Source organism: Molothrus aeneus, unplaced genomic scaffold, assembly GCF_037042795.1.
Source record: "Molothrus aeneus isolate 106 unplaced genomic scaffold, BPBGC_Maene_1.0 scaffold_30, whole genome shotgun sequence".
Classification (NCBI taxonomy): Eukaryota; Metazoa; Chordata; class Aves; order Passeriformes; family Icteridae; genus Molothrus; species Molothrus aeneus.
In genome coordinates, this window is record NW_027098964.1 from 2,311,872 (window position 1) to 2,330,849 (window position 18,978).

The window sequence follows — 18,978 nt, forward strand, 5'->3', positions numbered from 1 at the left end:
CCCCCCCCGCCCTTCCCCCACCCCCGGGACCTCCCGGGACACCCCCGGGATCCCCCGGGACCCTCCGGACCCCCAACATGGAGGACGGTGAGTGCCGAACCCCCCCGGGGGGGTTTTGGGGCCGTTCCGCTCCCGGTGCCGTCCGGGGGTCGCGGGGTGAGGGGGGGTGAGGGCACTTTAAGGGGGGGGGGAGGTTAAAGAGGAGGGGGCGGCGGCTCCTTGGGGGGTGGGGGGGTTTGAGGGAGACCCCTCCCCTAAAGTGACCCCCTGGTGGAGTGGCCCCGTTTTATGCGACACCCCCGTGAAAAGACCCCCACCCACTTTGTGTGACCCCTCCCCTTTTAAGTGACCCCTCCCCTCAATGCGACCCCTCCCCTAAAAGTGACCCCCCCTTAAAATGATCCCTCCTCAAAAGCGACCCCTGTCTTATAAGCAATCCCCCATTAATATGACCCTTCCCCTTTAAAGCGACCCCTCCCTTTAATGCGACCCCTCCCCTAAAAGTGACCCCCTAAAAGCGACCCCTCCCCTTAATGTGACCCCTTTTATTGTGACACCCCCGTCAAGAGACCCTTCCCTTAAAACGACCCCTCCCTTTAAGTGACCCCTCCTTAATGTGACCCCTCAATGTGACCCCCCCTTAAAGTGACCCCTTTTATTGCGACACTGTCCCATTAATGTGACCCCTCCCCTTAATGTCACCCCCCCTTAATGTGACCCCCCCTTAATGTGACCCATCCCCTTAATGTGACCCCCCCCATTGCAATGCTCCCCCCGAAGCCCCTCCCCCCGAAGCCCCCTCCCCATTAACGCCCCCATTGCCCCCGCAGTGACCCCCCCGGACCTGCTGCCCTTCCTGCTGCAGGACTGGGGCGCTCCAGGTGAGTGGGGTCACCCCGGGATGGGCGATCGGGGGGGGTCCCGACGGTCCGGGACCCCCCCGGGGGGGTTTGGGGGGAGGGGCTGACGGGACCCCCCCCCTCCGTGTGCCCCCCCAGAGCCGGGGGGGGCGGCGCCGTTCGTGGAGATCCTGGAGCAGCCCAAGCAGCGCGGGATGAGGTTCAGGTACAAATGCGAGGGGAGATCGGCCGGGAGCATCCCCGGGGAGCACAGCACCGAGAGCACCAAGACACACCCCACCATCAGGGTGAGTGCAGCCCAGTATAGACCAGTATAAACCAGTATAGACCAGTGCGCCCCGGTATCCACCCTGCCTGAGCGCCCGCAGTGCCCCCATCCCCGGGGAGCACAGCACCGAGAGCACCAAGGCACACCCCACCATCAGGGTCAGTGCAGCCCAGTATGGACCAGTATAAACCAGTATAGACTAGTACCTTCTTGGGACCCTGCCTGAGCCCCCCAGTGCCCCCCAAGCCCCTGCCCACCACCTGTGCGAGTGTCCCAGTGCACCCCAGTATAAACCAGTGCACACCAGTAACAGCCTGGGACCCCCCCAGTCCACCCAGTAGGGGGGGAGGGTTCAGCAGCCGCCTCCCCCAGACCCATCCCAGCATCCCCGTGAGCCTCCCAGTATAAACCAGTACAAACCAATCCAAACCAGTACAAACCAGTCCAAACCAGTCCAAACCATTTTTTACCCCCACAGGTGAACAACTACCGAGGCCCAGGGCGGGTCCGGGTGTCGCTGGTGACCAAGGACCCCCCCCACCGCCCCCACCCCCACGAGCTGGTGGGCAAAGACTGCAGGGACGGCTTCTACGAGGCCGAGCTGTGCCCCGAGCGCAGCATCCACAGGTGGGACCCCCCCCAAATCCGGGACATCCCCCCAGACCGGGGACACCCCCCCCAGATCGGGGACACCCCCCCCAGATCGGGGACACCCCCCCCAAATCCTGGACACCCCCATGGGGCAGATGGGGGGATCCCATGGGGATCATCCAAAATTGGGGAACCCCCCCCAGATCGGGGACACCCCGCCAAAAACCTTGGGGACACCACCCCCAAAATCGGGGACACCCCCATGGGGCAGGTGGGATCGCCCAAAATTGGGGACACCCCCGAAACCTCAGGGACACCATCCCCAAATTGGGGACACCTTCCCAAAACCTTGGGGACACCCCCATGGGGCAGGTGGGATCACTCAGAATTGGGCAACCCCCCCAAAAATTGGGGAACCCCCCAAAAGAGCAGGTAGTATCTCCCAGAATATTGGGGAACCCTCTCCAGGGCAGGTGGGACCACCCAAAATTGCGGGGGGATCCATCCCAAATATGAGGAATCCCCCTATCAGGCAGGTGGTATCTCCCAAAATGTTGGGGAACCCCCCCCTCCCGTATAGGGCAAATGGGATCATCCGGAATGGGGAAATCCCTCCCCCAAAATTGGGGAACCCCCAAAAAAGACGGGGAACCCCCCCCCCAAAACAGCAGGATCACCCATTGTATTGGGGAACCCCCCTCGAGGGCAGTTGGTATCTCCCAAGTATATTGGGGAACCCCTGGGAGCTCAGGTGGAACCGCCCAAAAAAAGGGGGGGAACTCCCAAAATCCAGGACCCTCCTGGGACTCCTGGGAGCCCCCAAAATTTGGGGTCTCCTCCCTTAAGGGTCCAGGGGGGACCCCAAAATCCAAACTGAGCCCTGACCCCCCCCAAATTCCCCAATTTTGGGGTCAGTTTCCAGAATTTGGGGATTCAGTGCGTGAAGAAGCGAGAGCTGGAGGCGGCTGTGGCCGAGCGGATCCGCACCAACAACAACCCCTTCAACGGTACTGGGAGCACTGGGAGCGACTGGGAAGGACTGGGAAGGACTGGGAGGGGACTGGGAGCAACTGGGAGAAGACTGGGAGGGATTGGGAGGGCACTGGGAGGGGACTGGTGTGTACTGGGATATACTGGTCCATACTGGGCACGACCTGGGGGTATCACTGGGGGGTGCCTGGGGGTGTCACTGGTTTATACTGGTTTATACTGGTTTATACTGGTTTATACTGGGCAGTGCTGGTGGAGCAGCGTGGGGGTGAGTACGACCTGGGGGTGTCACTGGTTTACGCTGGGTTATACTGGTTTATGGTGGTTTATATGGGTTTACAGTGGTATATACTGGTCTGTACTGGTCTGTACTGGTTCATACTGGTCTGTGCTGGTTTCCAGTGCCGGCGGAGCAGCGCGGGGGCGAGTACGACCTGGCCGCCGTCCGGCTCTGCTTCCAGGTGTGGGTGAGGGGCCCGGGGGGGCTGCGGCCCCTCCCCCCCGTCCTGTCCCAGCCCATCTACGACAACCGTGAGTGACCGGGGGGGGGCATTGGGGACACCTGGGGACACACCTGGGACATTGGGGACACACCTGGGGATACCTGGGGGACATTGGGGACACACCTGGGGACACTTGTGGGACACCTGTGGGACCCCCCCAGTGTCCCCAGTGACCCCGGTGACCCCGTGGTGACCCCGTTGTGTCCCCCGGTGTCCCCAGGTGCCCCCAGCACGGCCGAGCTGCGCATTTGCCGCGTCAACCGCAACTCCGGGAGCTGCCGGGGCGGGGACGAGATCTTCCTGCTGTGTGACAAGGTGCAGAAAGGTGAGGGACAGCCCGAAAACACCCTGAAAACAACACCCCAAAAACAACGCCCTGAAAACACCCCGAAAACACCCCAAAAATACCCCAAAAATACCCCAAAAACAGGACACCCCAAAACCTGGGACATCCTGAACTGGGGACACCCCGAAAATGGGACACCCTGGACCTGGGACCCCCAAAACCTGGGGATATCTGTGTCTGTGTCCCCATGCGTGTCCCTGTCCCCATGCCCTGTCCCCATGCCCTGTCCCCATCCCTGTCCCCATGCCCTGTCCCCGTCCCTGTCCCCATGCCCTGTCAGTGTCCCCATGCCCTGTCTCTGTCCCCGTCCCTGTCCCCATGCCCTGTCAGTGTCCCCATGCCCTGTCCCTGTCCCCGTCCCTGTCCCCATGCCCTGTCCCTGTCCCTGTCCCTGTCCCCATGCCCTGTCCCCATGCCCTGTCCCTGTCCCTGTCCCTGTCCCCATGCCCTGTCCCCATGCCCTGTCCCTGTCCCCATGCCCTGTCCCCATGCCCTGTCCCCATGCCCTGTCCCTGTCCCCTGGTGTCCCCTGCTGTCCCACGGTGTCCCCACGGTGTCCCCCTGTCCCCGCAGAGGACATCGAGGTCCGTTTCTGGGCCGAGGGCTGGGAGGCCAAGGGCTCGTTCGCGCAGGCCGACGTTCACCGCCAGGTCGCCATCGTGTTCCGCACGCCGCCCTTCCGGGACCCCGCGCTGCGCGCCCCGGTCACCGTGCGCATGGAGCTGCAGCGGCCCTCGGACCGCCAGCGCAGCGCCCCCGTGGACTTCAGATACCTGCCCCACCAGGGTGGGCCTGGGGAGGGGGCTACGGGGGGCTGTGGGGCAGTTATGGGGGGCTAGGGGCAGTTATGGGGGGGGTACAGGCAGTTATGGGGGGCTAGGAGCTGTTATGGGGTCCCTTTGGGACGTTCTGGATCCATAGAGCTGCAGTGCCCCCATGGATTTCTGCTACCTGCCCCACCAGGGTGGGCCTGGGGAGGGGTATGCAGGGGGCTATGGGGCAGTTATGGGGTCCTTAGTGTGGGTTTGGGGGGCTCCAGGGTCCTTTTGGGGCATCCTCAGGTGACTCTGGGACATTCCCGGGTCCCTTTGGGGCATTCCCGGCTCCCTGGATCCCATTGATCCCTATTCCCATTGCAGCTCCCATTGATTTCCTATTCCTGCCCCACCAGGGTGGGCTTGGGGAGGGGTCTGGGGGCTCCCAGGGGGTCTCAGGCAGGTGCCAGGCCTCACTGGGATCTAACTGGTGTCACTGGTGTCACTGGTGTCACTGGTGCAGGGGACCTGCAGTGCATCGAGGAGAAGCGCAAGCGGACGCGGGAAACGTTCCGCTCCTTCATCCAGCGCAGCCCCCTGCCCGGTGGGAATTCGGGGGGCTTCGGGGGATTACTGGGGTCCCTGGGAGGATTATTGGGGTCCTTGGGGGGCTTTGGGGGGGATTTGGGGGGATTATTGGGGTCCCTGGGGGGCTTTGGGGGGGATTTAGGGGGATTATTAGGGTCCCTGGTGGGTCTGGAGGGGAAACTGGGGGTCCCTGCGGGAGATTTGGGGGATCCCAGGAGGGTTTGGGGTCCCTGGGGGGGCTCCAGAGGGGATTTGGGGTCCCTGGGGGGGGTTTCTGAGGAGGTTTTGGGGTCCAGAGGGGATTTGGAGTCCCTGGGGTGGTCTCTGAGGAGGTTTTGGGGTCCAGAGGGGATTTGGAGTCCCTGGGGGGGTCTCTGAGGAGGTTTTGGGGTCCAGAGGGGATTTGGGGTCCCTGGGGGGGGTCTCTGAGGAGGTTTTGGGGTCCAGAGGGGATTTGGGGTCCCTGGGGGGGTCTGTGAGGAGGTTTGGGGGTCCCAGGGGGGATTTGGGGTCCCTGGGGGGGTCCCTGACCCCCATTTCCCCCCCAGCTCCAGCCTCCAGCGAGTCGCGGCCCCCCCGGCGCCTGGCGGTGCCCTCGAGAGCCCCCCCGGCCCCCCAGAACCCCCCCAGTGCGGGTGAGCGGGGAACTGGGAGGGACTGGGGGAGACTGGGAGGGACTGGGGGGGGAAATGGGTGGTGGGAGGAAAGGAGGGAATTGGGGAGGGGGAGATTGGGGGGTAAATGGGGAGGGGTAAATGGGGCTGGGGGCGATTTTGGGGGGACAATGGGGGAAATTGGGGGGGGTCGAGCCCCTCCCTCACCCTCCCCTCCCCCCCCCAGCTCCCTCCTTCTCTTTCGGGGGTCCCGGGGGGCTCCTGGGGGCGCCGCCCCCCGCCGAGGCCGAGCCTTTGTCGGAGGCGCTGCTGCAGCTGCAATTTGAGGAGGGGTCCCCCCAAATCCCCCAAATCGGGGGTGGGGGGGGGTCCAGCAGCGTGACCCCCCCCCAGTTGGATTTTGGGGCCCTTTTGGGGGACTCCCCCTTCCCCCCCCTGGACCCCCTGAACCCCTCGGAGCTCCAGCGCCTGCTGGGACCCCCCGAGCTCCCCCCGAACTTCGGGGACCCCTCCCCAGATTTTGGGGGGGGGGTTTCAGAGCTGCCCCCCCCTCCCGCCCAGGATTTTGGGGGGGGTCCCCCCATGCTGATGTCGTACCCCGAGGCCATCGCCCGCCTGGTGCAGAGCCAGGCCCCCCCCGCCCCGGGGGCGCCCCCCGAAATGGGGCTGGGGGCGGAGCTGGGGGGGGGCGGGGAGGACTCGCTGCCCTCCCTGGGCGAGCTCGACTTCAGCGCCTTCCTCAGCCAGTTCCCCTCCTCCTGACTGGGACGCACTGGGACGGACTGGGACGGACTGGGGGGCTACTGGGAGGGTCTGGGGCTTTACTGGGAGGTGTTGAGGGGTTACTGGGAGCCACTGGGAGGGATCTGGGGGAGTTCAGGGGGTACTGGGAGCCACTGGGAGGGTCTGAGGCTTTACTGGGAGTTACTGGGAGGTGTCTTGGGGTTTGTTGGGGCTTACTGGGAGGCTTTCGGGGGTTACTGGGACTTGCGGTGAGTTACTGGGAGGCGTCTGAGGGCTACTGGAGTTTACTGGGAGTTACTGGGAGGCTTCTAGTGTTAACTGGGAGTCACTGGGAGGGTTTTAGGGGTTACTGGGAGTCACTGGGAGGCCTTTAGGGGTTACTGGGAGTCACTGGGAGACTACTGGGGAGCATTAAGGGCTAGTGGGGCTTACTGGGAGTCACTGGGAGCTCTCTGCGGTTACTGGGACACAACTGGGAGTCACTGGGAATTCCATGCGGTTACTGGGAGCTACTGGGAGGACACCGAGTGCCTGCTGGGGGTTAATGGGAGACTCCTGGGGGGGGGGTCCCTGGGTGCCTTTTTGCGGGGGGATCCCCGCTTCGCCCCGCCCCCCGGGGCACAGCAGCCAATGGGAGCGTGGCCGCCCCTCCCCCCAGCCTTAGCCCCGCCCCCATGGAAGTGCCTTTAGGGGGAGGGGAAAGCCCCGCCGCTCCCCCCACCCCAATAAACGGTCCAAGGCCCGCCTGCGTTTGATTGACAGCTGAGGGGCGTGGCTTTTGTTATAGGCGTGGTTTATTTACGGGGGCGTGTCCATATTGGCGCTGCCTCAGCCGGGGCGGGGCTTTGGCGGGAAGAGGCGTGGCCTCGTCCCGGAAGGGGCGGGGCGAGGCGCGCCGCGGAGGCCGCGGCGGAGCCGAGCGGGGGCCGGGGCCGGGGCCGGGGCCGGGCCGGGAGCGGCCGGAGCGGGGCCAGGAGCGGCGGGAGCGGGGCCGGGCGGGACCGTCCGGGATCCCCCGGGATCCCCCGGGGCCAGCGAGGCGGCCATGCCGAGCAAGAAGAAGAAATACAACGCGCGCTTCCCGCCGGTACCGGCTGAGGGGGACGGGGCCGCCATGGAAACGGGGGGGGGCGGGCGGCGGGAAATGGGGGTTACCATGGCAACGGGCGGGGCGGGGGAAACGGAGGTTACCGTGGCAACGGGCGGGGGGGGGGTCACGTCACCATGGCAACGAGGGTGGGGTCATGAGGGTCACCATGGGAACCGCGGTGAGGGCGGGGCTGAGGCTGAGGGGTGGGCGGGGTTTGGGCGGGCGGGGCCGCACGTGAGGGGGCAGGTGGGGGCGCGGCCTGGGGTGGGCGGGGCTCTCCAGGTGAGCGCTCAGGTGAAGGAAGGGGGGCTCAGGTGAGGGAGGGGCTCTCCAGGTGAGGGTGGGATGCTCCAGGTGAGGGTGGGATGCTCCAGGTGAGCGCTCAGGTGAGGGTGGGGCTCTGTGCAGGCGCGGATCAAGAAGATCATGCAGACGGACGAGGAGATCGGGAAGGTGGCGGCCGCCGTGCCCGTCATCATCTGTATCCTCTGGCACACCTGGGCACAGCTGGGCACACCTGGGACCCCGCCCTGCTCACTGCTCACCCCCGTGTCCCTGGGGCTGTCACCTGCGTGCCTGGGGCTGTCTCTGTGTCCCTGGGGGTGTCCCCTGCGCACCTGTCCATCTGTCCCCACGCACCTGTGCGTATCCCTGGGGGTGTCACCTGCGTACCTGTCCGTCCGTCTGTCCGTCCTTAGCTCTGCGCTCCCAGCGCGGGCCCTGGAGCTGTTCCTGGAGTCGCTGCTGCGCAAGGCGTGTCACGTGACCCAGTCCCGCAACGCCAAGACCATGACGACGTCACACCTGTGAGTGCCTCACCTGTCCCCAGGTGTCCTTACCTGTCCCTCACCTGTGAGTGCCTCACCTGTCCCCACCTGTCCCCAGCTGTCCCTCACCTGTCCCTCACCTGCCTTCACCTGTGAATGCCTCACCTGTCCCCAGGTGTTCTCAGGTGTCCCTCACCTGTCCCATGTGTTCCTCACGTGTGAGTGAGTCACTTGTCCCCAGGTGTCCTCACCTGTCTCCCACCTCTCCTTCACCTGTCTCCACCCGTCCTCAGGTGTCCTCGCCTGTCCCCACCTGTCCCCACCTGTTTGGCACACCTGGGCCACCTCAGGGAGTTGGGGACGTGTCTCTGACACATCTGAGGCACTTTTGGGGTGGGTGTGGCCTATCCCAGGTGTGTTGGGTGTGGCCGGGTGGGTGTGGCCCATTCCAGGTGCGCCGGGCGTGGTCAGGCGGGCTGTGGGCGGGGCCGGGCAGGTGTGGGCGTGGTCTGAGGCCCCGCCCACAGGAAGCAGTGCATCGAGCTGGAGCAGCAGTTCGACTTCCTCAAGGACCTGGTGGCCGCCGTGCCCGACATGCAGGGGGACGGCGACGACGCCCACGGCGACGGGGACAGGGGCCCCCGCAGGTGAGCACACCTGGGGACACCTGGGGCACACCTGGGGACAGCCCTGGGATAGCTGGGGGACACCTGGGCATACCTGGGGGACACCTGGGATATACCTGGGTACCTGGGGACACACCTGGGTACCTGGGGACACACCTGGGTACCTTGGGGGACACCTGGGGAGATCCCTGGACACCTGAGGGACACTTGGGGACCCTGCTGGATCCCTGGGGGACACCTGGGGATACCTTTGGATACTTTGGTGACACCTGGGGACACCCCTGGATATCTGGGGACGCTTCTGGGCACCTCGGGGACCCTTGTGGTGTAGCTGGGGAACAGTTGTGGAGCCCTGAGGGACACCTTGGGTCACCTGGGGAGGGTCCTGGGGTACCTGAGGGACCCCCAGGTTCCTCTGGGCCCCACCTGGGAGACCCTCCCCACACCTGAGGTCCCTGAGGGGGGTTTGGGGCAGTTTTGGGGTGCATGGGGGTCCCTGAGGGGGGGATGTGGGGCAGTTTTGGGGTCCCTGAGGGGGGGTTTGGGGTCAGGGGGGGTCTCTAATGAGGGGGGGTCTCTTTCAGGGGGCGCCGCCCGGGCAGCGGCCGCAAGAACGGGGGTCCCGGGGCCAAGGGGACCCCAAAACAATCGGGGACAGACTCAGAGCAGGAGGTGAGGGGGGTTTGGGGGGTCCTGGGGGGAAACTGGGGGGTCCTGGGGGGGTTTGGAATTTCTGGGTCCCCTCTGGGGGGGGGATTTGGGGTTCCTGGGTCCCTCTGGGGGGGTTTTGGGGATCCCCTGGGCATGGGGGGGCGTGGGAGGATTTTGGGGGGGTCCCCTCATTGTCCATCCCCCCCCAGGAGGACTCTGAGGACAGCGACAGCGACGGCGACGAGGAGACCCCGCAGCCCCCCCCGGCCCCGCCCCCGCTCACCTTCAACAGGTGCGGCCTGGGGGGATTTGGGTTTTTTTGGGGGGGTTGGTTTTTTTGGTGTTTTATTGGGGGGTTTTGGGGGGTTTTTTTGAAGTTTTTTTTTTAGGTTTATTTGGGGTTTTTGGCGGGGGGGGGGGTTGGGGGGTTGGGGGTTTTTTGGGGGGGTTTCTTGGGGTTTTTGGGGGGGGGTTGGGGTTTTTTGGGGGTTTTTGAGGGGGGGGTGGGGTTTTTTTTGGGGGGTTTCTTGGGGTTTTTGGGGGGGAGTTTGGGGGTTTTTGGGGGGGAGTTTTAGGGGGGTTTTTGGGGTTTTTTTGGGGGGGTGTTTGGGGTTTTCTCAGGGTTTTCCCCCCCTCACCGTCCCCTTTTCCTGCAGCCCCGGGGTCCCCTTCGCCCCCCTGGGCCCCCCCACCCTCCCGGGGGGGCTCCCGGGGGGGCTCCCCCCGGCCCCCGGCCCCCCCCGCGCCCGCGAGGAAGAGGAGGAGGATGAAGATTACGATTCCTAGCGCCCCCCACCCCCCAATTTTTACCCTTTTCTCCAGGATTTTCCCCCATTCCGGGGTCGGGCCCCCCCGTCCCAGTTGGGCCTTACTGGGAGCTGGCCCTGGCCCCAGTTTGGGGGGGCTGGGGGGTACTGGGAGCACTGGGACCCCCCCGGACACACCTGGGACCCCTTTTTGGGGGTGGTGGGGGGCACAGGGGGGGTCGGGGGTGGATTTTGGGGCTCTTTGGGGGCGTTTGCTGAGTCGGGGTTTTTGTATCGGCTCAATAAAGTTCCTGTTTCCATATGGACCCCTCCCAAAAAAACCAAAACCTGGGACCCCCCCCCGAAAAAACTCCTGGGACCCCCCCAAAAAAAACCCCTGGGACCCGCCCCCAGAAACTGGGACCCCTCCCAAAATCCTGGGATCCCAAATTCCTGGCACCCCTCCCAAGAAAAACCCTGAGACCCCCAAACCCCGGGATACCCCAAAAAAACTCTGTGGCCCCAAAAATTCTCAGACCCTCCCCAAAAAAATCCTGAGACCCCAAAAACTCTGAGACCCCCAAATCTCTGAGTTTTCCCTTAAAAAATTCTGGGATCCCAAACCTCTGAATCCCCTCCCCAAAATTCCCGGGACCCCTCCCCAGTTCCCATTTCCTTCCTCGGCCACCAGGGGGCGGCAGAGCCCCCACGGAACCCTATGGGGGATTTTTGGGGGGATTCCGAGACGATTTTGGGGTTTTTTGGGGGGGTTTATGGGGGTTTGGGAGGTTGTAGGGATTTATAGGGGGGTCTTGGGGGACTGTCGAGGATTTTGGGGGATTTATAGGGGGTCTATAGGGATTTATAGGGGAGCTGCGGGTACCTGGGGGGCGATGGGGGCATTTAGGGCAATTACAGGATCTGCACTGGGGGAGCTTTTGGGGTCTCTGGGGGGGTTTTAGGGACCTGCAGGGGCACTGAGGACTTAAAGGATCTATAGGGGTCTGCGGGGGGACTTGTAGGACCCTAAAAGGGGGGGTTAGAGGGGTCTGGGGGGTCAGTGAGCTCCTATAGGGGCTGCCAGGGTCCTATAGGAGCTTTAAGGGGATTTTAGGGGGTCTTTAGGGGCTTGGGGGGCTCTGTAGGGGCTTGGGGGGATTTAGGGGGGTATGGGGGGGTTATAGGGGTCATGGGGGGTCCATAGGGGCTCGGGGAGGCCGTGACAGCTCTCCGGGGGCTCTTGGGGCACCTCGAGGGGCTCCTGGGGGCTCTTTGGGGTCCGGAGTGGGGACACCAACAGGTGGGGGGGGGGTCCCTAAATGTGGGGAGGGGCTCGGGGGGTGCTGATCCATCGGGGGGGGCCCTGTGGGGCCGCCGAGCCCCCGGCAGGGCGGGCGGGGGGACCCAGAGGCGTCCGGACCCCCCCGCGGCGCTGGAATTCGCCTCCTTCCCCCCCCCGCCGTTAATCCCGGTGGCACCAAAAGCGGCGATTTTGGCCTCGTTGTGTAACGGAGGGACCGCGGCGGGGACAGCGGGACAGACGGACAGGGACAGCGCCGCGAGAGCAGGTGGGACACGGGGGGACAGCGGGACAGACGGACAGGGGGACAGGGACAGGGACAGACGGACAGGGACAGCGCCGGGAGAGCAGGTGGGACACGGGGGGACAGCGGGACAGACGGACAGGGGGACAGGGACAGACGGACAGGGACAGGGGGACAGGAACAGGAGGACAGGGACAATTGGGGGACCCCCGGGACAGGTGGGGTTTGGGGGAGCAAAGGTGGGGGGACAACAGATGGGGACAGTGGGGGGACCTCGGGATGGGGGTGGCACCTGGAGGACAGGAGGGGACAGGAGGGGACAGGAGGGGATTCCTGGGGCAGGACTGGGGGGAACATTTGGGGGACACAGGAACAGGTTGGGACACCAGGAAGGGGTTGGGGACATTGTTGGGGGGTTGGGGACATTGGACCGGTTGGGGACATCATGGGGGGACACTGGGACAAGCTGGGGACACTGGGGGTGTGGTGGGGACAGGGGCTGGGTTGGGGAAATCCCAGAGGGGACACGGGACAGGTTGGGGACATGGTGGGGGGACACAGGACAGGTTGGGGACATCAGGGAGGGTTTGGGGACATCACAGAGGGGACACGGAGCCACAGCTGGCCGGATGTCCCCATCCCTGGGGAGCTGCGCCGAGGTGGAGCAGGGACAGGGACACGCTGGGAGGGGATGGGGACATCAGGAGGGGTTGGGGACGTGTGACGCAAGTGGTGACACCGTCCCCAGTGGCCACCACGTCCCCGGCTCCGTGTCCCCTCCCTGTCCCGTGTCCCCATGGCCCTGGGGGTGGCTGTGTCCCCTATGTTGGTGTCCTTCTGTCCCAGTGTCCCATGTCCTGCTGTCCCCATGGGTGAAGATGGCCCCAGGCCCCAGTGTCCCTGTGCCCACTGGTGTCCCCATGGGTGACACTGTCCCCCAGGCCCCAGTGTCCCCGTGTCCAGCAGTGTCCCTGTCCCCAGCATTGTCCCCATGTCCAGCAGTGTCCCCGTGTCCAGCATTGTCCCTCTGTCCAGCATTGTCCCTCTGTCCGGCAGTGTCCCCATATCCAGCAGTGTCCCCGTGTCCAGCATTGTCCCTCTGTCCGGCAGTGTCCCCGTGTCCCGCGGTGTCCCCGCGATGCCGTTCGGGGCGGTGCTGGCGCAGGTCGGGGGCCTGGGCCGGTTCCAGGTGCTGCAGACGGCGCTGCTGGCGGTGCCCATCCTGCTCATGGCCAGCCACAACCTCCTGCAGAACTTCACTGCCGCCGTCCCCCCGCACCGCTGCCGTGTCCCCGCTGTCCCTGGTGCCACCTCCGCTGTCCCCGGCGCCACCTCCGCTGTCCCCGGCGCCACCCCAGCACCACCTGGTGCCACCTCGGCACCACCTGGTGCCACCTCGGCAGCCCCTCGTGACTCCTTGAGAGGCTCCAACACCGTCCTGAGCTCTCCTGGTGGCACCTCGGGGTCACCTGGTGCCACCCTGAGGTCCCCCAGTGGCTTGCACAGCACCAGTGACACCCGTGTCACACTCGCTGGCACCGTGGGGTCACCTGATGACGCCGGTGTCCAGCCTGATGGCACCTGGGGGTCCCCCAATGGCACCCTGGGGCCCGCTGGTGCCATGCTGGCGTGGTCCAACGTCACCCTGGGGTCCCCTGATGTCACCCTGGGGTCCTGCCGGCGCTATGTGGCCAATGTCACCGGTGGGCCCCGGGCCACCGAGCCGTGCCGTGACGGTTGGGACTACGACCGCAGCATCTACGTGGCCACCATCGTCACCGAGGTGGGGACACGGGGACAGGGAGGGTGGGGAAGTGACCACGGTGTCCTTGGGGGGGGACAACACCTCTGTGGCGACGGGGGGAGGGAGGAGAGAGGGTGGGATTTGGGGTGAGGTGGGAGGGACAAGGGATGGATGGATGGACGGACAAGGGATGGATGGATGAATGGATGGATGGATGGATGGATGGATGGATGGATGGATGGATGAATGGATGGATGGATGGATGGATGGATGGATGGATGGATGGATGGATGGATGGATGGATGGATGGATGGATGGAGATGCAGACAGACAGACTGACAGATGTCCCCCTGTCCCTGCAGTGGGACCTGGTCTGTGGCTACCGGCAGCTGCGGCAGATGGCCCAGTCCATCTACATGGCCGGGGTCCTGGTGGGCGCTCTGGTCCTGGGGGGCCTCTCAGACAGGTAAAGGCAGCAGAGACCCCGCCCCTCTGTGCCTCAGTTTCCCTGTGGGGCTCTGGACAGTTCATCCCTCCTGGGATGGCTCCCAGTGGCTCCCAGTGGCTCCCAGTGGCTCCCAGTGGCTCCTGTTGCAGGTTTGGGCGCAAGGCCATGTTGATGTGGTCCTACCTGCAGCTGGGGGTGATGGGGACCTGCACGGCCTTCGCGCCCAACTACGCCTCCTACTGCGTGTTCCGCTTCGCCGGGGGGATGGCGCTGTCCGGCTTCGGCCTCAGCATCGCCTGCCTGGGTGAGGGGACACGGGGACAGCCCGTGGGCAGGGGGACATGGCCGTGGAGGGGGACAACGCAATGGTCATGGGTGGGGACAATGCAATGGTCATGGGTGGGGACAGCCATGGGTAAGGATGTCCCAATAGTCGTTGGTGGGGACATCCCTGTGGCCATGGGTGGGGACAACCCAATGGTCATGGCGGGGACATCCCGTGAGCGAGGACATCCCTGTGGCCATGCTGGGGTCACACGGCGTGGACGCGTCTGACCGTGCTGGGGTGGCCGCACTGAGCAGGAGGGTCCCAGCTCTGTGGGGACACCCCCAGTGAGCCGTGTGCCCATGTCCCTGGCAGTGGTGGAGTGGATCCCCACGCCCTACCGCGCCATCACCGTGGCCATCACCGGCTTCGCCTACACCCTGGGCCAGATCATCCTGGCCGGGGTGGCCTACGCCGTCCCTCACTGGCGCTGGCTCCAGCTCTCCGTGTCCCTGCCCTTCTTCGTCTTCCTCCTCTACTCCTGGTAGGACGTTGGGCCCCTCGGGGAGGCCCTGGGGATGTGGGGCAGTGCCTCAGTTTCCCCTGGCTGGCTGCAGGTGGTTGGCGGAGTCGGCGCGGTGGTTGGTGCTCTCGGGCAAGGCCGAGCGGGCGGTGAAGGTCCTGCAGCGCGTGGCCACCTTCAACAACCGCAAGGAGGAGGGGGAGAAGATCACGGTCGAGGTCTGGTGGTCCCACGGTGGGGATGGGGGCTGGAAACCACCCCCAGGCCCCTCCCCAACCTCTCCCGTTTCCCCTCTCCCAGATGTTGAAGTCCAACATGAAGGAGGAGCTGGCAGCTCTGAAATCCTCCTACACCGTCTCCGACCTGGTCCGGACCCCCGTGATCCGCCACATCTTCTTCTGCCTCTCCATCGTCTGGTGGGGCTGGGGCGAGGAGGGACGGACGGAGGGATGGATGGATGGATGGATGGATGGATGGATGGATGGATGGATGGATGGACGGATGGATGATGGATGGATGATGAATGGATGGAAGGGTAGATGGACAACTGGACACCCAACCAGTGACCCCACCCATCCAACCCTCTCCTCCCCCACCTGCCGTCCCCATCCTGTCCTGTCCCAGAAAGGCGATGTCACCTCAAGGTCCCCCATCTCCTGCCTCACTCCAGGTTCTCCATCAGTTTCTCCTACTACGGCTTGGCCATGGACCTGCAGAACTTTGGGGTCAGCATTTACCTCATCCAGGTGATTTTCGGCGCCGTTGACTTCCCAGCCAAGGTGGTGGTGACTGTGTCCCTGAGCTACGTGGGCCGGCGGCTCTCGCTCATGGTGGCCTTGTTCCTGGCCGGCCTGGTCATCGTGGCCAACATCTTTGTGCCCACAGGTGGGTGTGGAGGGGGACGGGGGTCTCCATCACTCTGGCCACCAGTGTCCCCAACTTGTCACGTGTCTTCCTCCACGTTTCCATCACTGTGTCCCACCAATGACCTCATCCCCACCTGCCCGAGGTGTCCTTGCATGATGGTCAAGCCCTGGTGTCCCCATGTCCCCCCACCCCACATCCAATCCCCGGTGTCCCCATGTCCCCCCATGCTGTGTCCCAGCCCTGGTGTCCCCATGTCCCCCCACCCCATGTCCGATCCCCGGTGTCCCCATGTCCCCCCATGCCGTGTCTGATCCCCGGTGTCCCCATGTCCCCACATCCTGTGTCCAATCCCCAGTGTCCCCGTGTCCCCCCGCCCTGTGGTCAAGCCCTGGTGTCCCCCTGTCCCCCCGCGCCGTGTCCCATCCCTGGTGTCCCCATGTCTGTCCCTCTGTCCCCGCAGAGCTGCAGACGGTGCGCACGGCGCTGGCCGTCATCGGCAAGGGCTGCCTGTCTGCCTCCTTCAACTGCGTCTTCCTCTACACCACCGAGCTCTACCCCACGCCCATCAGGTACCGCCCCGTCCCCGCGTGCCCAGGGTGGGGCAGGTCCCCGTCACCCCTCCCCGGACACCCCCGGGCACTCCGTGCCCCCCGTGACCCTCCCGGCGCCGCAGGCAGACGGGGCTGGGCTTCGGCAGCACCATGGCGCGCGTGGGCGGCATCGTGGCGCCTCTGGTGAAGATGATGGACGAGTACTACCCCTTCCTCCCGCCCGCCGTCTACGGGGTGGCCCCCGTGGTGGCAGCCGTGGCGGCCGCGTTCCTGCCCGAGACCCTCAACACGCCCCTGCCCGACACCATCGAGGAGGTGGAGAACAGGTGGGGACAGGGATGGATGGATGGATGGATGGATGGATGGATGGATGGATGGATGGATGGATGGATGGATGATGGATGGATGGATGATGGATGGATGGATGGATGGATGGATGGATGGATGGATGGATGGATGGATGGACAATGGATGGATGGATGGATGGATGGATGGATGGATGGACAATGGATGGATGGATGGATGGATGATGGATGGATGGATGGATGGATGGATGGATGGATGGATGGATGGATGGACAATGGATGGATGGATGGATGGATGGATGGATGGATGGATGGATGGATGGACAATGGATGGATGGATGGATGGATGGATGGATGATGGATGGATGGATGGATGATGGATGGATGGACAATGGATGGATGGATGATGGATGGATGGATGATGGATGGATGGATGATGGATGGATGGATGGACAATGGATGGATGGATGGATGGATGATGGATGGATGGATGATGGATGGATGGATGATGGATGGATGGATGGACAATGGATGGATGGATGGATGGATGATGGATGGATGGATGATGGATGGATGGATGGATGGATGGATGGATGGATGGATGGATGGATGGATGGATGGACAATGGATGGATGGATGGATGGATGGATGGATGGATGGATGGATGGATGATGGATGGATGGATGGATGGATGGACAATGGATGGATGGATGGATGGATGGATGGATGGATGGATGGATGGACAATGGATGGATGGATGGATGGATGATGGATGGATGGATGGATGGATGGATGGACAATGGATGGATGGATGGATGGATGGATGGATGGATGGATGGATGGATGGACAATGGATGGATGGATGGATGGATGATGGATGGATGGATGATGGATGGATGGATGATGGATGGATGGATGGACAATGGATGGATGGATGGATGGATGATGGATGGATGGATGATGGATGGATGGATGGATGGATGGACAATGGATGGATGGATGGATGGATGGATGGATGGATGGATGGATGGACAATGGATGGATGATGGACAATCAATGGATGATGGACAATGATGGACAACCCCAACCCATGAGGAGGTTCAGGGTCAAGGGACCTCTGGCTGCATTGAGGGACAGGTGGATGTATATGTTGGCAGAAGAACGAGCTCTGTGACTGGCTGAATGCTCGGCCTGGGCCACTCTACCCATACCGTGACCCTCCTCCTCCTCTTCCTCCTCCTCCTCCTCCTGCTCCTCCCTGCAGGACCAAGCAGAAGCCAGCAGGTGACCCCAAGGAGAAGATTGCGCTCCAGCCCCAGGACGGGGCCCCCCTGAAGGAGGCCTGAGGGACCCTGGGGGTGGGCACAGCCCCCCAGTCCTGGCCACCAGCGACCACCACCCCAGGGGTCCCCACAGCTTGGGGGGGAGACCTGGGCCGTGACCGGTGACCTCCTGTTGGGGTGGGGACATCTGGGCAGGAATAAAACAGCGCTGGTGGGGACACGTCTCGGGGTCTTATCTGTGCCCCCCCAGGCCACCCCCAACAATCACATCCAAGGTCACCTCCCATGGGACAATGCCCAAGGATGTCCCTGAGGTCACTTCCAATGAGGGGACAACCCAGGACCCCTTTTTTTGGAGGTCATCTCCACAGGAGGACCCCCCACAACCTTGTCCATCGATGAGGTGGCACCCAAGACCCCCATTTTTAGTGACACCTCATAGCCTCGTCCAATGGGACTCTACCCAACAACCGTGTCCCCAAAGTCCCCTCACATAAGGTGGCACCAAGAACACCGCGCTGGCCATCACCTCCGACAAGACCATCCCAAATAACCCCGAACCAACTCTTCTCCTGGCTGAGGCGCCCCCCAAATCCCAGAGAAGGTGGAGAAGCACCACTCAAATCCCACCCCGCCCCCTCCCGGCACCGCCCCGATGCCCCTTCCCCGATTTCCGTCCCCTGAGGCCACCCCGGCCCTTGCTCCCATTTCTGATGTGTCCCTTGGCCCCATCAACTCCCCATCAAAAATTAACCCCCGGCGGGGAATGCGCTGACCCAGGCAGGGCCACCTCCGTCAGCACCTTTCGGTCACCTTTTGACCAATGAAATCGCTAAAATTTAACCCAGAGGCGCCACCGAAGGCCGGACATTGGTCCATGCCAGGAGACCTCCTCTCCCTGCGGTGCCCACCCTGGTGCCACCCAACCTCCTGGACAGCCCCTCTCCAAAACCTGACTTTTCCCCTCAAAAAAGCAATGCTGTCAAATAATAATTAAAATAAATGAGGTATTCCTTGTCTTCCTGCCCCAAATTGCTCCAGTTTTGCCCCACTTTGGGGGACTTTTGCCCCGAAAACACCTTTATTTTTACCCCTGGACACCTTTGTGCTGCACTTTTGCCTTCTCATGCTGGAAAACCACCAAAAACCCCCCGGAGACGTCAAACATTAACCCAAACCACCCTCGGGTCAGGTTATATAGGAGACCACCCCCGGGTGCTGCTGGAGGGAAGACACCGCGTGGCACAGGGAGGCGTTTTTGGGGTGAAACCCCTGAAATCCGGGGCTCTGCATGGCTGTGGGGCGTTCC

At 63.7% G+C, this 18,978-nt stretch overlaps 3 protein-coding genes across 5 annotated transcripts; all 3 read left to right on the forward strand.

Moving 5' to 3' along the window:
- The first annotated feature begins 8 nt into the window (after positions 1 to 8).
- On the forward strand, positions 9 to 6,292 carry RELA (RELA proto-oncogene, NF-kB subunit). Its single transcript, XM_066570661.1, has 11 exons — positions 9 to 87; positions 831 to 881; positions 999 to 1,147; positions 1,607 to 1,755; positions 2,635 to 2,726; positions 3,112 to 3,240; positions 3,433 to 3,537; positions 4,132 to 4,344; positions 4,837 to 4,917; positions 5,450 to 5,536; positions 5,742 to 6,292. Exons 1-11 carry the CDS (start codon positions 78 to 80, stop codon positions 6,275 to 6,277), a joined length of 1,602 nt encoding a protein of 533 aa, XP_066426758.1. The 5' UTR covers positions 9 to 77; the 3' UTR covers positions 6,278 to 6,292.
- Positions 6,293 to 7,176: 884 nt separating this feature from the next.
- On the forward strand, positions 7,177 to 10,459 carry DRAP1 (DR1 associated protein 1). The gene is made up of 7 exons (XM_066570747.1): positions 7,177 to 7,346; positions 7,758 to 7,830; positions 8,062 to 8,155; positions 8,644 to 8,763; positions 9,327 to 9,414; positions 9,603 to 9,685; positions 10,050 to 10,459. Exons 1-7 carry the CDS (start codon positions 7,305 to 7,307, stop codon positions 10,177 to 10,179), a joined length of 630 nt encoding a protein of 209 aa, XP_066426844.1. The 5' UTR covers positions 7,177 to 7,304; the 3' UTR covers positions 10,180 to 10,459.
- Positions 10,460 to 11,663: 1,204 nt separating this feature from the next.
- Positions 11,664 to 17,891, forward strand: LOC136570160 (solute carrier family 22 member 6-A-like). Of its 3 annotated transcripts, XM_066570626.1 has the most exons (11): positions 11,664 to 11,707; positions 12,794 to 13,466; positions 13,790 to 13,893; positions 14,025 to 14,179; positions 14,516 to 14,684; positions 14,758 to 14,881; positions 14,964 to 15,079; positions 15,334 to 15,548; positions 15,991 to 16,099; positions 16,204 to 16,407; positions 17,651 to 17,891. In XM_066570626.1, exons 2-11 carry the CDS (start codon positions 12,822 to 12,824, stop codon positions 17,730 to 17,732), a joined length of 1,923 nt encoding a protein of 640 aa, XP_066426723.1. In that variant the 5' UTR covers positions 11,664 to 11,707; positions 12,794 to 12,821; the 3' UTR covers positions 17,733 to 17,891. The 3 variants fall into 3 exon arrangements, with proteins under 3 accessions (XP_066426723.1, XP_066426722.1, XP_066426724.1); XM_066570625.1 differs by lacking the exon at positions 11,664 to 11,707 and having other exon boundaries at positions 12,497 to 13,466; XM_066570627.1 differs by lacking the exons at positions 11,664 to 11,707; positions 17,651 to 17,891 and having other exon boundaries at positions 12,497 to 13,466; positions 16,208 to 16,378.
- Positions 17,892 to 18,978: the final 1,087 nt, after the last annotated feature.